Source organism: Muntiacus reevesi, chromosome 13 (genome assembly GCF_963930625.1).
Source record: "Muntiacus reevesi chromosome 13, mMunRee1.1, whole genome shotgun sequence".
NCBI classification, from domain to species: Eukaryota; Metazoa; Chordata; class Mammalia; order Artiodactyla; family Cervidae; genus Muntiacus; species Muntiacus reevesi.
In genome coordinates, this window is record NC_089261.1 from 20,802,372 (window position 1) to 20,819,781 (window position 17,410).

At 47.5% G+C, this 17,410-nt stretch overlaps 1 protein-coding gene across 2 annotated transcripts in view; it reads right to left on the reverse strand.

The window, feature by feature from the left end:
• VPS37B (VPS37B subunit of ESCRT-I) overlaps positions 1 to 17,177 on the reverse strand; it is a 30,230-nt gene extending 13,053 nt beyond the window's left edge. For both annotated transcript variants that reach the window (XR_010658798.1, XM_065903696.1), the window contains exon 1: positions 17,007 to 17,177. Coding sequence is in view for 1 of the 2 variants with exons in the window: in XM_065903696.1 (XP_065759768.1) it covers positions 17,007 to 17,117 (111 nt within the window). In the remaining variant the exon portion in view is untranslated. The remainder of the gene's footprint in view (positions 1 to 17,006) is intronic.
• Between the last annotated feature and the right edge of the window lie 233 nt (positions 17,178 to 17,410).

A 17,410-nucleotide genomic window follows, 5' to 3' on the forward strand; every position in this document is an offset into this window, starting at 1 on the left:
TCTTTCAACTTGTGTACAATGTGTGAATCACTGCAATAAGTTATGTATAAATTTACAGTAAGTTATGCTTTAATTAAAAAAAAACTGTTAGATATTAATAGAACCAGTAGGGCAGAGGCTCTAGGGAGAGAAGCTGCCTTTGTTTAAAACAAATAAACAACAAAGGTCTTTTACATACACTTGTCCAGGCTGAGTGGAGCTCCCCTCTCTCCTGGGGGGCTCGCACATCACCACAGGACATTCTCACAGAATCCAAAGGCCACCTCAAATGCTCAGGTCATTGTTTACTTGAAGGACTGTGGTAAAAAATTAAAGTTGGTAAAAAAGACAACAGACCAAAACCCTCCTCTGGGTGACACAAGTGGTATTACAGATGAGAGGCGCGCGGGGACAGCCCGGGAACCTGCCTGCGCCCCGCTGTCCCGCGCTGGGTCAGGGTTCGGGGTGCAGTGAGAGCATGTCTTCCAAACCAGATGCTTCTCTGGTGTGAAGTTCGGATTCCAGCTGGTTGGTCGGCCCCTTCAACTACACCTGTTCCTTCCTAAACACTCGGTGGGTACACATGCCGATGTTTCCAAGCTAAACCTTTTTATGGAAAAATACTCGAGTGGTCCCTTTCTCCCACTTTATAATATAATCCTTATCATAACAAAGTTGATGATGTTATTGAATTATGTTAGCAAATTTCAATGAAATAGATGGAAATCTTCAGTCGTATTAGAAGTCCTAAATGCTCAAAAGCCAGGAAGGATTCAGAATCTGTGCTGGGAACTAAGATAACAACACAGGTTTGGGACGAGCCTGGTGGTCCAGTGGTTAAGAATTCGCCTACCAATGCAGGGGACAAGGGTTTAGCTCCTGGTCAGGGACAAGATCCCACATGCTCTGGGGCAACTAAGCCGGTGAGCCGCAGCTACTGAACCCGAGTGCCACAGCTCGAAGCCCATGCACCACAACGAAGCTCTCTCGTGGGGCCAGTAAGACCTGACCAGGCAAAATAAACAAATATTTAAAACACACCTCTGCCTTCTTACTTACCACCATGCTCAGAAGGCCTAGTACTTGTACAAAGTCAACGATCCCATTTTATTTAACAAGCAAACATCTTGTCTGGTAGATAAAACACTCTTCGCCAACAATTTTGCTCACACTACTCCCTAGCCTGGAACGCCCCCTCTCCTCAGATCTTTGCCCTGGCTACGGCTTTGGGCCTCTTTTCGACCTCAAAGCGCCACACTCTCACTCACGGATCGCCAGGCATGAGGCATAACCTACACACCACTCGATCCATACACTTAGAAGTGTCAGACCCCACGGCGAACTGCACCGACCCTGGGGGGGCGGTCTACACCCACTACCTCCTTGTGAAGAACCCCTTTATTAAACACCCCTGGAGTCCCCTAAGCTGCGTGCCCCCTGTCCTGCCAGAGGCCCGACTGATGCACCTGAACTGGTTTTCCCCGTAACATGCAATGGCGCTGGGCTCTTGCCTGCGGCCTCACTGAGCACACCTCTGGTCTTACTCTGCGCTGCAGTTCACTGTGCTTATTCGTCTGTTTACTCGTTCACCTGAAACAGCATTTTCTGAGGCCCTGTGACACGCTGGCTCTGGGCAGGGGAGGCGATGGACGTGGGTGAACAAGCAGGCAGAGTCCCTGCCCTCACAGAGCGCCAATCGACTGAAGACAAATTAAACAGAGTCACGCCAGCACTACCACTGTGCCACGGCTCCCGGGAGTGACCGGGGCTTGCGGCGGGCTGAATGGTGGTTCCCAAAAAGAAATGTCACGTTCTAATCCCTGGAACCTGGGAATGTGGCCTTTTTCACGGAAAGGGTCTTTGCAGATGTAATTAAGTTAAGGATCTGAAGATAAAGAGATCACCTTGGAATATATGGGAGGCCCGAAATTCAATGACAAGTGTCCTTATATGAAACACACACAGGAGAAGACGCAGACGGGAGGTCATGTGAAGACAGAGACGGGGAATGAGTGATACGGCCACAAGCCAAGGAGCCAGCAACACCAGGAGCTGGAAGAGGCCAAGCATGGATTCCCCCGCCAGAGACTCTGGAGGGAGCGTGGCCACCCCTGATCTTGTACCTCCGGCCTCCAGAAGTGTGAGTGTGTAAGTTTTTCTTGTTTTAAGGCACCGAGTTTGTGTAATGTGTTATGGCGTCCACAGGAAATGAATCCAGGGCTGGAAACTTCCACTTCCCCTCGAGATCCACTCTCCATCCTGCTCTGTGTCCCGGGGCGGGGGTTGGGGGGGCTGCCTGCCTGAACCATAGCCACCCGTGCTTTCTGGTTCCAGCTGGACTCAGCGATGGGAACTGAGGGTGGGAGGAGCCTGAAAGGAGGCGGGGGTTCTCTGGGCCCCTCCCCCTGGGGTGGCTGTGGGTGACCTCCGCCCCCACCCCCATCCAAAGCAGCCCTCTCTCCTTCTCTCGTTCTCCACACGCTGCTCCATCCCTCAGGCCTGGAGGTGGGATGTGCACACCTGTGGCCAGTCCCGCCCCGGCCCTGGGGGGTCTACACCCCTCCCCCAAGCTGAGTGCCCCATCTTGCCAAAGGCCCGGCACACAGAAGTGGAATGGCTTTTCCCGGGACATATGATGACATCTGAGCACATGCTCAGCCTTCTGATGAGAACATCAGGCCCCTGAAGAAGAGAACTGTGCCGTGTTCCCTCCCCGTTGCCCAGAACGTGGTGCGGGGCCCAGGTCACCACCACCTGGCGCTAAATACTTGTCCCGCTCAACCTGGAGGACTCCTGACTGCTGCGGCCTCGGGCCACTGCCTGTCAGCTGTTAAAACCTTGCTAAGCCGTTCTGAAGATTAGCTTCTTTGAATGATTATAATAAATTTTTAAACAGTTAATGTCACAGATAAATGCTCGTTATTACAAACAGCCAGGCGAAACTATCTGCACCAGGAGGGGTAACAGTTTGGAAGTGAGACGTAAGGGGAGGACACAGATGACGATGGTGACTGCTTTAAAGCACAATCAATCACCCGCCACGGCGCAGACATCAGACATGCAACACGCATCTGGAGACTCATCAGACACGGGTCAGCTTCACACAACCCCTTCTCTTCGGCTGAAATTCAGTCCTCCTGGAAAGCGTGTTAGAATGTGGGAGTAAAGTTATGACTGTGACGGCCTAGAAGCTACTTACTTCACATCTTTTTTTTTTAATCACTCAAACTCCAGTACCTAGACTATTGAATCATGAGAGCCAGCAAACATGTTTCAACACAGTGGTTGGCTGATTTCATTCATTCATTCAAGAAATACTTAAGAAGCACTATTACATGCCAAGCTTAGGGGAGACAACAACCAGAATACAGCCTGTCCTCCTGAGCATCAGTCTCTGTCAAGACCTCCTTGGAGACAAGCCATGGGAGCTGACCACCACCCAACTCCAAAGGGAACCATTCACTCTGCACTGCGGCTAGCAGCCCTGGCTGCATTTGCTCTTCAAATAAAATGCCCCGGGGAAGAAAATTGGGGGGGTGGGGAGTCAAACAGATGTGAATTTAAAGATTTAAGTAAGAAGAGTTACTGGTGGTGACAGGAAAGCTTCACTTGCCTGCACCTGTTCAATGCCCAATGGATATTTACTGAGTAACCACTGCATGCCTGGGGCTGTGCCACCTTCTCGTCACCTGTTATTCTCCATCTAACCCTCTCGGTGAGGGTGAGACAAATCTGTTCCCATTTTACTTGGGAAAAAGGAAATTCAGTCTTAGGGAGGTTGAAGAGACCACCGCAGTCACATGTCCCGGGAAGGAGCTCCGGATCTGCGACCTTCAGTGTGAGAACACTCAGCCCCAGCGTCTTCTGCATGATCATGCCATCGACTAGGCCGCAGAATCCACTCTCCTGCACAGAGGCCAGTCTACCACATCTACCACCATGTCACTAAGTTCCAATAACCACCGAAATTCCCTTCCTATTTATGTCTCCTATTTATTTCTTTATGAGGATATTTCAAACACAAAGCAAAGCAAAGTATAATGAATTTCTGGGTACCCTTCTCCCGGGTTCAACAACCAGCAACATTTGCCGATCGTGTTTCATCTGCCTGTACTCCTCACTTTAGGGAATGTATTTTAAAGCAAATCTCAGCATAGTATATTTCACCCTTAAGATTAATATGTATTTGTAAGGCACAAGCACTTTTATAACCCTAACTACAATGCCATAACTACACTTACTAAAAATTCTTTAATTTCACCTTTTGTACGGATTGGCCTGCATTCCTCTACGAGCATTCTGCCTCATCTGTTTGAGTATCTGAAGTCACTGATATAGGAAAAGCAGAATGAGTGTGTGACTTCACCACCCCTCCACTTTTAAAACCAACTTTTAGAAGGCTGAGTTAGTGCTTCAGCAAACTCCAAAAACAACCAGCAGGCTTTTTTTTTGGAGGTATCATTATTAGGTAACAGATTTTTAACCAGCTGTCGTCATTAATCTTTCCAGTGCTCAAGTTGTCCACGCAGTGGGAGATACCTTGAGCTGGCTCTCAGGCTGACACCCCCCCGGGCTCTGACAGCTGCCCTACTCTCTGATGAAACAAGACATCCCAGACCCACCTATATGCATGGGGCCCCCAACCCAGACAGGTCCTTCTCAAAGACATACAGGTTCCTTCTGGTGGGAAATTCATTTTGATCTTTTCCTCTCCAAATAAAATTATGTAGAAAATTATTTTTAATACAAAGATACAGAACGAAAGATATCTCAGCCTTTGTACTTCCTACTAGGAACATTTAGGTTGCATTAAGACTTTAAACACAGCAGGCTTAGGGATTAGGTGATAAAAAGGTTGGCATGCATTCAGCCAGGTTAACCTCATTTCCTTTAACTGTGCTATACTTGATCTAGTTCACCAATTAATTTTAGGGTAGATTTCATCAAAGCTGCATGCAATTTGAGTTTGGGCTTAAATACTAAAGGTCATCAGAAAACCCAAATTCATCTTCCATTCGGTGAAAAGACATTCCCAGTGATGCACTCACTTTACCAGAGTCTTCCAATTAAAGACAGCCTCTCAGGAGGAGCCTGCAATCCAAGCCTACAATATCCCAGAGGACACTTGCAAATGCAACCCAATGTGGCTTGATTTAACCCAAGTATTCCTTGAGTTTTTATGAAAAAACGTAACAGCTGCTGAGTTAGACTGTTAAACATGCTAACAAAATTAAGAACCTGAAAAAACAAAAAATACAGTGAAAGAACTGGAGAACATTCTGAAACTGTTCTAAAATACAAGAGTCTGGTGGGCTGTGTGAAACCATCTCCAAGGCTACAGCCTACTCGGGAAAGGACATTTGCCAGCTGCTTATCAAATGTCCCACCAGAACCACCACTCAGACAGAATGCATTAGACTAAAAAAGACAGCTATTTCTGATGACAGATACCAAAATCCTTCTTGCTGAGAGAAACTTGCTGTCCTTAGAAAGCAGCAGACGATGGATACAGACTCGACCAATTCCTTCCATATGGAGCTGGCTCGCCATCTTGAAAATTGAGTATTATTCACTTTAAGTGCAAAACTGAACACAGAAATGAAAAAAAACTAGGCTTGAAAATAAATGGACCAGCTCCAGGGAAGAAGTCAGTGATCTCAGCAACACATAATTTGATTGTTTTCTACTTCTGGCAGGCACAACATACCAGGGTGTTCTGCTGGGCTTTTTTTCTTTTCCACTAGAAGACTTACTTCCTGAAATTTACAGGAAAACTAAACAAGATGTCCCCACTTCCTGGACTTGTGTGGACAGCTGTGCCAATAACAAATGTTACTTTCCTGGTATCATGGGCCTTGTAATTCTCGGGGACTCATGGTGGAGACAGAGGGGGTGAGGAGCAGAAGGCCCCAAACAGATCACAATGTTACCTGTCTCTGTCCTCTGTCTCCTAAAAGCAAGGGGATTGGCACACCTGGACCCATCCTACTCCTACAGAATCAGAACCTCACCACAGGTGAACCGGAAAACACAGAGAAGCCCTCATTTCATACTATCAGAACCAGTCAGCTCAGCTGCTGGTTATCTGAGCAGTTTGGTTAAAGTGGTAACTCACTAAACACTTAGAATTTTACAGATCTTATCCGTGTTTTTCATTTAAGGCAAAGGTCTTTTCTTAGAGGTAAGGTCCACTACTAGCTCAAGTTTCAAAAGATCCTCGCCCAGACCACAACCTCTCTGTGGGGAACTTAAAAAAATTTGACACTGGACAAGCAAGATGAAAGCAGAATCCTTCTGGAATCTTCAGTTTCCCCCTCATCTAGTCCATACCTAATTCACTAGCTTTGTTTTTTCCCTCTAGTGAATCACCTGTAAGCTCTCAGCTTACAGTTTTGTTTTTTTTTTAAGATTTTTCTGACATGGACCATTTAAAGCCTTTATTGAATTGGTTACAACAGTGTTTCTATTTTATGTTTTTGCTTTTTGGCCATGGAGGCATGTGGGATCTTAGCTGGCTGACTAGGGATTGAACCCTCATGTCCTGTACTGGAAGGCAAAGTCTAAACCCTTGGACCGCCAGCGAAGTCTCAGCTTACAGTTTTCATGCACGGTTCATCAGTTGCCATAGTATTTAATGAAATCATGTAATTACTATAACAAATAAAATCAGAGTGAACAGGTCTGAGAGCCAACACACTGGACTACGGGTAATTACTCGGTGTGGGAGCAGAACTGCCTGGGGCATCTGATCATGATGGGGGGGAGGCATCAATCATTGTATCTGATGAAGGGCCTGGAGAGCGCCAATTACTGGAACACTTTAGTTAAGTGGAGGGAGGTCAACTAATAGCTTCTACTTTAATTTTAAAATCCAGATCCCTCCTCCCCTTCCCAAAAGAAAGCAGTCTATGGAAGACAGAACTTCTAAACTTTGCTTTTCTCATTAGTAGCTCCTTGCCAGCACAACCAACCAAACCGTTTACTGGTTTAGTAAGGGCTCTGGGGTTCCCCCTCTTGGTCTCCTCCTAACCACAATCTACAAGAAAAGCAGGTATGAGAATTTTCTGGGATTGTCTTTACACAGGTGCAGGTAAGAAAACGCCTCTCCAGGAAGATCCCGGGTGTGTATCGAGACTACATCTTTAGAAGATTTTGCTTTTACATGTAAAATATATCATGACATGAAATTTCCAACACCTGACTCAAAAATTCAGTTTAAGAGATAAGGTTTACTTTCACATGACTGAAATTATTCATCTTCTATTCAGTATGAGAAAATGTTATTCTAACAATGAGATTTTTTTTTTCTAGTCTGTGGGTAGAGAAAGGGATTAGTCAAAGGAGAATCAGTAACTCTAAGTTATTCTACTTAAATTTCATATACACACACACACAAAACTGCAATTATAACTGATGCAAGCAATAGGATTTTTAACTAAAGCAATCACCAGATACTTAATAATTTTTCGAAAAATAAGTCATTCTTAAGTGTTGATATTTTAATGGATTTATGTTCAAAGATGTTAACTGCAATATAAATTATGAAAGCAAAAAAAAAACCCAGTACCTAAGGGACTAGTCACATAAATTGTAGCATCAGTTCAGTTCAGTTACTCGGTCGTGTCCAACTCTTTGTGACCCCATGAACCGCAGCAAGCCAGGCCTCCCTGTCCATCACCAACTCCCAGAGTTTACTCAAACTCATGTCTATTGAGTTGGTGATGCCATTCAACTATCCCATCCTTGTCGTCCCCTTCTCCTCCCACCTTCAATCTTTCCCAGCATCAGGTTCTTTTCAAATGAATCAGTTCTTCCCATCTATCAGGTGGCCAAAGTATTGGAATTTCAGCTTCAGCATCAGTCCTTCCAATGAATATTCAGGACTGATTTACTTCAGGATGGATTGGTTGGATCTCCTTGCTGTCCAAATTGCAGCATACCCACATGATTAAAATATAAGCCGCTAAAAATCATGTCATGTAAGAATCTTCTGACAAAAAATAAGTGCCTAGAGCATAACTTCATAGATAAAAAACAAGATAAAAACTCTACATGCAAAATTATCCCAGTGGCAGAAAACATAAAGAAAACATATAAAACGTTTAACAGTGTTTATCTCTGAGTGGTGGTATCACACGTGACTATGTATTTCTTCTTCATAATTCTGTACTTTTTAGTTTTTCTATAATATAAATGTTAAAAATGCAATTTTTAAAGGTTTGATCAATTGGGATCAGAAATTTTACACACTATATATACTTCCTTGCCTTCTCAAACAGGGAGATGAAAATAGGACAGCCTTTGATGGGACAGAACTGTAAGTATCAGGTAGCCATAGTGCCCTCTGGAATAAAAACATACTTCTGGGCCATGGAAGCAGATGGCTACATTTATGACCTAAAATAAGCAGTTGCCGAAGTATGCCCCAGGGAACCTAGCCCCACCAGACTGATTAAAGTGTGGGAAATACTGCAATACATACTATTAATAACTGTAAGAGACAAACCAAACAAAGCAAAGCAAAAATAAAACCCTTCTTATTTAACCAGATTCCCCAAATTTCTTTACCATGGAATCATTTTAATTTAATCACCATCAAAAGCCACCGAATTAGGCAAACCCTACCCCAACCACTTCATTAACAACGTTGAAGCTTTATTTACTGGGCATTTATTAAACTGTCATGCACTGTGTTCCACAGTTTATAGTCTTATTTAATCCTCCAAACATCTCCCAAGGATATCTTAATTCTCCCATTTTAAAGATGGGGAAGCCAATACTTAGGAAGGTTCATCCGTGTCCAAAGTCTCCTAGCAACCCAAATCCTGTCTTAACCACTATGCTTAACAGCTGATCCTCCATTTTTTGAGCAGCTTCATTTATTTCTTGATGGTGTATCATCGGCTCTACTAGTTATCTCCTACACCCTGTAAAAATCCTGCCACTGACAGACAAGCCGCAGGACCAAGTGTCGTTATTCAAGTTGTGTGCAAAGCAAGACTCGGCAGACTGGGCCCTGAGTTCAGTGTAAGACTCCCTGCTAAGAGATTCAGGCTGCCTGAAAAAAATTTTTTTCTTCCATCTTCTTTCAGCCTTCTAACTGATCTCTCTGCTTTCTGGTCTTACCCCCTCAAATCCATCCTCCTCTGGCTGCCTGAATCATTTGTATGAATCACCAAGTGTGACCACACCACTCCCAGGCTTAAACCCTCCCCGTGACTGGAAGGTGAAGCCCGAGCCCTTTCAGGAAGCTTGGGACGTCTGGTTTCTGCCGGCCTCTCTGACCATGTCCCCTCATGACCTGCCCTGGCCCCTCCAGCAAGGCCTGCCACAGTCCTGCGCACACGCTCTCTGTTTCCTTCCTCTGCGTCTCTGCTTGTGGGGCCTGGAAACCCCTCTCCCTCCTCACCTGGCTAACACACCCTTGGAATCACAGCTCCTGAGTCACCTCTGCCAGGAAACACTCCTGCGGATCACCCCCAGCCCTGCAAAGGCTCTCTGGGTCTCCCGCCCAATAGGGTGTGCCCTCACCCCTACCGTGTCACGTGCGCATTGGGATCGGCTTACCTGTACCAGCGCGATCCTCAAAGATGAACATTCTGTGGCTTAGCGGTTTCACATCCCCAAGGTGCTCCATGAAGGTCGAGTAAATGCATAAACTTCCTTGACCTCAGCTGTGCTCGCATTAATGAAAGCCGCTTTCTGAGGGCAAACGTTAATTAGCACTTACTCTGTCCCTCTGCCAACCCCTGCCCTGGGCTACGGTATGAAAATAACCTCAAGGCGCCATTAGCTAACCTTGAAGACAATAGAAAATTTGATTGGAAAGGAACATTCACTATGGCACTGCTTGTAATGTAACAACTATTTGAAATCTGCTTTTCACATACACTCTTTGGTACGATGGACCATGTTGCTCAGTTTCGAGAGAGATGCGTTTAAAAGCTTTCCCCTGGTGTACAGAGACGTAACCTACTGGCAAGAGAGCGCCACCCATGGCTCTCCTTTCCCTCTTCCCTACAGAGAAACTCAGAATTTTCCTCCGTCTTCATACCATTGGGTAGGATGGCTTTCCTGAATGATGATGGGATGCGAACACCCCCTGGAGCTGAGGAAGGAGATAAAGCAGCTAGAACTCTTGCCCCAGCGTGTTCTGAGCCTCAGCAATCACGCCCGTGAGCAGAGGCTGACACACGGGTCGTTAGAGACAACCGGACGCTGCTGCCTGGCATGGTCCGCTGAGCAACTGTGCCAAATACTGCGATAAAAGCCGAATCTACGGCCAAGCTGACTGGGCTCCAGAGCACCTCGACTCTGCACATGTCGTGAGGGTCCTCTTGACCAGTCTGGACAGCACAGGCAGCGCAAAAGGATGCTGACTTGTCTGTAAAGTTGAGTCATCAGAACCGTTTCTCCTTGCCGCTCTGTGGCACCTCTTTCTTCCTCCCAACCCACCAACGATTAGCCCAATGGCCTTTTAAACTTTTATGTTCGCCTTGATTTCAACAAGTGCTTGCAAGACGTTACCTCTCAAATTTATATCCCTAAGCAAACCATCCCTGAGCTCCAGAACTGCAGTCAACCACCCCCTGCATGAGGCCATGTAACTGCCCGGCCTGACCCCTGTGCCAGCTCCCACGGCCTCAGGGACCCCGCCCCTCCTCCGGCCTTGCGCTGGGCCCTCCTTTTACTCGCTTCGCTTTCGCTTAAAGCCCAGCTAGCTCCACTCACTCAGGAGCATAACTGGGCACAGCCTGTGTGCCAGGCCTGTGCTAGGGTGCCTGGGACACAAAAGAATGGAGCCCCGGGGCCAGACGGGGACACAGGAAGCTAGTGACTTACAAAATGTGGGTCAAGTGCCACCGAGGAGGCAGAAAAGAGGCTAAGGGGCCGTGTGTCTGTGGCTGAGCGGGAAGAGTGCTTGGAAGGCAAAGCTGACGGGGCCCCTCAGTGGGCGGCGGGGGTACAGCACCACGAGGGTGGGAAGGGGTTCGGCCAGCTGGTCTGCATCTCCCCTCCCAGAACTCTGGCTGAACCCTAACCTCTTCTCACCTGGTCTTCCTGAACCCCCCACGCCAATCCAGCCCACACGGTCTTCCTGAAGAGCTCCTCCGATCACACTGCTGCCCCGCTCCAGAGTCAGGAAACTCAGTGCTCCCCAGTGAGTCACCACCAGCTCCTGCCCGGGCTCTCGGCCTCGCCAGCTTTATTTCTTGTCACTTCCCTTCACACTGGCAAAGCTGACCTGGTAACTCACGAGTCATGAAGTCTGCCCTGAGCTTTCCTGCTCGGTGCCCGGGCTCAGCCGCCTTCCTGAGCCCCCACTTTTGTCCAAATAGAATTTAGAGAAATAAATACCTAATTGAAGACAGTGGCTCCCTTGGGGTAGGGGTGGCGATCACACTCGGAAGGGAGCAGAGAGGTTTGCTCTGGCTCGGTCGCGTTTTCTTCCTAAGCGGCTGCCAGGTACACAGATGTTCCTGGTGTCATTTCACACCCTTGTAGGAATTACTGTATTTCATCATTTATTTTCTTAAACCTTACCCGCCTATCAAAGTCCATCTCTAACGGTAGGAACCTAATCTAGCCAGAAAGCCCCTCTCCACCTGACATTCAATGTTATTTACAATTCATCTGTGGCCTTTCTCTTATTCTTCCTCTAAAAAAAAATAAATGACTGTGGTAAAATATACACAACATGGGCCTTTCCTGGTGGCTCAGCGGTGAAGAACCAGCCTGCCAATGCAGGAGATGTGGGTTTGATGCCTGGGTTGGGATGATCCCCTGGAAAAGGAAATGGCAACTCACTCCAGTACTCTTACCCGGGAAATCCCATGGACAGAGGAGCCTAGTGGGCTACAGCCCATGGGGTCACGAGTCATACACGACTTTCCGACTAAAACAACAGCATACACAACGTGAAACTGACCGCTTTAACCATTTTGCAGGGCACACTTCCTGCAGAGTCACGTGTAAACTGGGTGAGTCTGCTGTGCTGTCACCACCATCACCTTTCTCATCTCCCCACCTCTCATTCTCTCTTGCACTGTAGATGTTTGTGCACTGAATTTCTCTCCTAAGTTGTAACAGTGATTACACGCTACCCATGTTTCTACCCTTTACAGTGCCTCAAACAGTGAGTACCCCACAGACATGGAACTGAAATGGAATCGTCTTGGAAAGGCAGCCAGGACATTATGCCTTTAATTTTAGCAATAACAGCCAATAATAACAGTTTACTCAGTGTTCACTCTGTTCCAGGTACCATGATAAGTATCTTAACAACTTCTCTGATTTAGCCCACCTGACAACCCTATGGAGGAGCTTACTGTTATTATCCCCTTTATTTTCAACGAGGAAACTGCAGCTGGAAAAAGACTGAATACTTGCCAAAGGTCACATCACTGGTAACAAAAGCCAGTTCTGTACTGTACCGCCCCCACTGCGCTTTTAATCAATACAGAGGAAGTAGACAGTAATTAAGTAAAATAAGGGATCGGATTTCACATAAGCCAGCCTAAACAATTCTGAAAATCTCTTCAAAGAAAGGGAGCCACCCTCTACCAACATCACCTGTTATTCCACTTAGCCTCACAAGAACCCTAAAAGGAAGGCACGGTCACTGTCCTCACTTTCCAGGGGACGCACTGAGCTAGAAAACAATGAAATAAGTAATCAAAGTCTCAGCTATAGTCTTTCCACGAAATTTATATGCCTTCTTTGAAAAAGAGTCAGCCAATGTTGGATTCCAGAAAATATTCTGGGACACAGTAATGTTTTACTTAAGAGTTAAAGTCATAGGTCCATGGAAGAGAAGATTTAAACATAAAAGTTGAAGTCTTTATATATACAATAATGACTGGATGACAGGAACAGAAACATACTCTAGTAATAGACACTCAGAAGGGTTTTACATCTCAGCTTCTAAAAACCAGTCCCACCAGCGTTCAGGGCTTGTTTGAGGAAGCAGTCCCTGGTCGGTACGCTTCAAAGAGCCATTATGATTCATGCAGTAGCTTCGCAGCCCCACACAAATCACACCAGAACACGCCTTAGGGAAACAGCTTCTTCCAGACCAGGCTCTTGACTTGCCACAGAACTGTTTCTCAGATCCTCAGAGTTGTTGAGTGTGGGCAGTTTCACTTGCCATAGGAGCAGAGTTCCGGAGTGTGAATTCTTAGTGAATCCTCAGCTAACACCAACTCGTCAGCATTTCCTCAGAAAGCACACTGGGAAGAATGACCCAAGAGGTCCGGTTTAGCTGCCCAATCCCCTGAGCGATGGTTCCTTTTAAGGGAGTGCCCTGCAAGTCCAATGGGGTTAATGTGGACAGACAGACAAAGACGCATTCCACTGCCAAGTAAAAATAACTTGACAGAAAAATAAAAACGTGTGCATAAGAAACATCAGCTCAGAGCAAAAGGAAAGAGCCGCTGATCAGTAGGGGCACGCTACATTTTAAAGAACTGCAAGCAGACAAGAGGAACAGGAAAAGAGAAACCCACGGGCAGGGAAAATGAGAATGTCTGCAGCTCCAACACGATTTGACTCTAGTTTCCAGCTGGACTACAGCTCAGACGCCACAATTAAAACAATGTAAGTGATGTACAATGCACAGCTGTATTTAAACCCAACAGTGAATGCCTTCAAAACCTAGCCACACTTTCCAGTCGCCACAAAATAGCCCCTCAGGCTGGAAGAAGCCTTACTCTATAATTTAAAACACTTCCTTCTGCCAATTAAAAAAAAAAAGCCTCTGGTTTAGGGTAAGAGATCTACGACTGAAAGTCCTGTTCTATTTACTGTCTCATTCTAGTGCTACTGAGACAATCACTAACCACAGAAAGCTAAAAAAATTTTTTAGGCTAATAGCAAATAAAAATCTACTTTAGATATAAGATCCTATTATTTGGTTGGGATGACCTTGTATGCATGATTGTCACTAACTGTTCCAAAAAGAGAACTACAAATTACTAACGCAATTACTCTTTATTGAACACTATTAATACGTACCATGTTAAGGACCTAACTCTGGAGAAGCAAATGGCAACCCACTCCAGTATTCTTGCCTGGAAAATTCCATGAATAGAGGAGACTGGCGAGTTACAGTTCATGGGGTCCCAAAGAACTGGACATGACTGAGCACTCACACAAGGACCTAACACGCACTCTCTAACATAATCCCCAAGTCAACTCTAAAAGGTATTTTCATCGAACTTTCCTGGTGGTCCAGCGGTTAAGAATCTGCCTCACCAATGCAGGGGATACAAGTTCAATCCCTGGCCCGGAAAGATCCCACAGGTCACAGGGTGGCTGAGCCTCTGTGCTGTAACTACTGAAGCCTGAGTGCCCTAAAGTTTGTGCCCCATGAGAGAAGCATGTGGGCAGTTTCCCTGCAATGAGAAGTCCAATCACTGCAACTAGAATAGCCCCCACTCACCACAACTAGAGAAAACCCACATGTGTAAACCAAGACCCAGCACGGCCAAAAATAAAACTAGGAAGTATATTTTTTTCCCACACATCCTTCCCCAGCAGCGGCTCAGAGGTGAGGTGACCTGCCTGCAGTCACACGGCTGGGCAGTGGCCAGGCCTGGCCTGGAATGTATAATTCCAGAGCCCAAACGTTCTTTAACATCAGATCATAAACATGCCATCTGGTCAAAGCTATTTCACAAGTATTTTCTTCTGTCTCATAGCCACCCCCAAATAAACCAACACGCAACATTAGCAGCTGAGTGAAGCTACCAGGGCCAGAATTTTGGTTGTTCACATTACAGCCCTTCCCTCAGAAACACATCACACATGCCCAGGGCAACTGGATTTTCGAAGGGTCACCGTGGCTAGGTGAGCTGCCTGGCTAAAGTAGTCTGGTTTTCACGTTCAATTTCCTTGTTTTAATAAAAGCGCTACACCCTGAAGAACAAACCTCTGCTGAGTAATTTAATTTAATCACGTGGCCTAATCAAGAGAGGTTGGTCCTCAGTATTTGTATTTATATAATACTCTGGCATGAAGATCATCTGTACTAAAAAAAGAAAAAAACAAAACCTGCTAGATTAATCTACCTTTCCCTTTAAATAGTAACCTCCGGTGTCTCAGGTAGAGGATTCAGGTAAAGCTGTCCTAACAGCCTGAGTCAGCAGACTGACTTGACTCCATAATCTTCCCTTCACTAAAAGGCACTTTACTTCTATTAATGTTCTACTAATATAACTACAGTACTCTGTCCTGAAACTGGGGAGTCACACATAATAAAATTAACTTGTAGGCAGTGTTACACATTAGAAATACATACCTATCATTTTATTATTAGACTAGAAAGATGCCTGCAGGCAGTCAACAAAAGGTCTCCCGGCAACTGACAAGCAGAGTTAACTAAGCAAAGATTTTCTTTCTTTGGAGACATGAAACTCTCATTCAGTCAAGAAAGATGGATTTTGTCACTTATTCTTCTCTAAAAAGGAAAGCGCCACATGGAGACCATAAATGGGGTGAATTGCATCTCAGAGCAACGTTATATGTGCCAAGTTACAAAGCCTGTGAATACAAGGGGTGGATTAATGGAAAGACTGATACCATCTTACTACAGTGGCCTCTCTGTAGCTCCGGACAATGATCTGTTGAGGGTTTTCCAGTGATTTTGAATGTGCAACCTCCATACAAGCCCCCTTTCAAGGGGGCTGGCTCAGTGCTGAACAGTCAATCCCTTTGCAGAAAGCAAGCCAAAAGCCCCCACACAAGCTTCTGGGTGAGAAGCTTGGCCCTGTAGGCGTGGGAAGGCTCAGACTTCAGAGACAAAGGAGTAAAAGCGGGAGGTGGGCTGGGGAGAGCTGGCTGGGCCTGGGTCCACCTGCCTGGAGAAGACCCAGACTCACAGGGCTGGACTTTCGGGGAAAGGGTTCAAAAGGGCTGGGGGAAAAGGACAGAAGAAAGCACATCAAGAGCGAAGTCAGTGACCCCTGAGAACAAACCCTGCTACAAGGGATGAAGTGAGATCTCCAGAAACAGCGGTGGGCACACCTTGCAGAGACGGGGCAGCCTGCCTACTATCAGAGGTGGGGGTGGGCTGTCGGCCCCTGACCTCCAGTCTATCTCCTAAAAAACAACTTCAGGGATCGTCCTTGGCCCCAGCGAGGAAGGAGACTGTGGGGCAAAGCCACCATACTAGAATTACCACATTCCCTTCTTCTACGGAGGGGGGCATGGCATCCTTCTGCCAACCCACAAGACCGGAGGTGAGCCCCTGGGACAACACTGGTAAGATCCCTTCCCAATGAAGTCAGACCCGGAACAGGCCCTCTGACCCTTAGGATCCCTCAGATACACGGCCAAATCAGACCTTAACCTGGGTAAGTCCGCGGCCGCTTGTCTCCCAGCCTTGGAGACCCCTGCCCACCCCGAGGGCCCATCTCAGAACCATCCCTCAGATTTAGCTACAGACACTGCCCCCAAACCCATCTTGGAACCCCCGATCCTTTCCCAAGATTCCTATCCAGCTAATCCACTCAGCCCCTAAAAGCCTATTCTCAGATCCCAGTAACTGGGATCCCTGTACCCGTCAACCCTCCCCTCAACCCCAACCCCTGCCCAGACCTAACCCTCAGCCCCCTCGGTCCGGTCTCAGGCATCCCCAATCCTCGACTACCGTCCCCTCGACTTCCAATCCAGTCTCGGTCCCTCAATTCCCTCCTCGCCTCCCCAAACTCGGCCACAGCCCTCCACGATCCCGAATGCCCCTTCCAGGCTCCCTAATCCGCGTTCTACTCCGCCTCAGGAACCCTCCAGCCCCCGCAAGCTCTGTCCCACCCAAGACGCTTTTCCCAGCTCCGCCCCAGCCTCGGTCCCCTCATCCCTAACCCCACCTCAAGCCCCCTCCCCAATTTCTCGTCCCAGTCTCCTCAACCCAACTTGAAGCACCGCGACCGTCTCCGCCTCGGGCCACTTCCAGCCCGCCACGGGCCCCCGGCCCCGCGCGCCCCCCTCGAGGCCCCGCCGCCGCCGCTTTGAGCTGTCGCTCAGCTCACCTCCTCCATCTTCTGCACCATCTCTGTCAGCTGCCCCTCGTCCTCCAACAGCTCGTTGAGCTGCACCAGCGACAACCCGGCAAACCGAGCTTCGCTCGCAGTGCCCGCCATCCTCCAGTCTCGGCCGCCGCCGCCGCCGCCGCCGCCGCAGCTCTGGCCGCCAGGCTCCGCGGACCGGAAGCACCGCCCTCAAGGCCCGCCCCCAGCGGGGGGGCACGTGACGCCAACCGTGGGCCCTGACGTCATCGCCTCGCGGTCGGGCGGACATGACGTCGCAGTCTGGGCACTTGGCAGGAAGCGTGTTAGAGGCTGGGATTGTCTCTGGGAAGCATGGGGGTTCTAAGGGAAGGGACCTGGAGACAGGCTTGTGCCGCAGTGGTCAGCGGTAATGATGTCACTGCAGC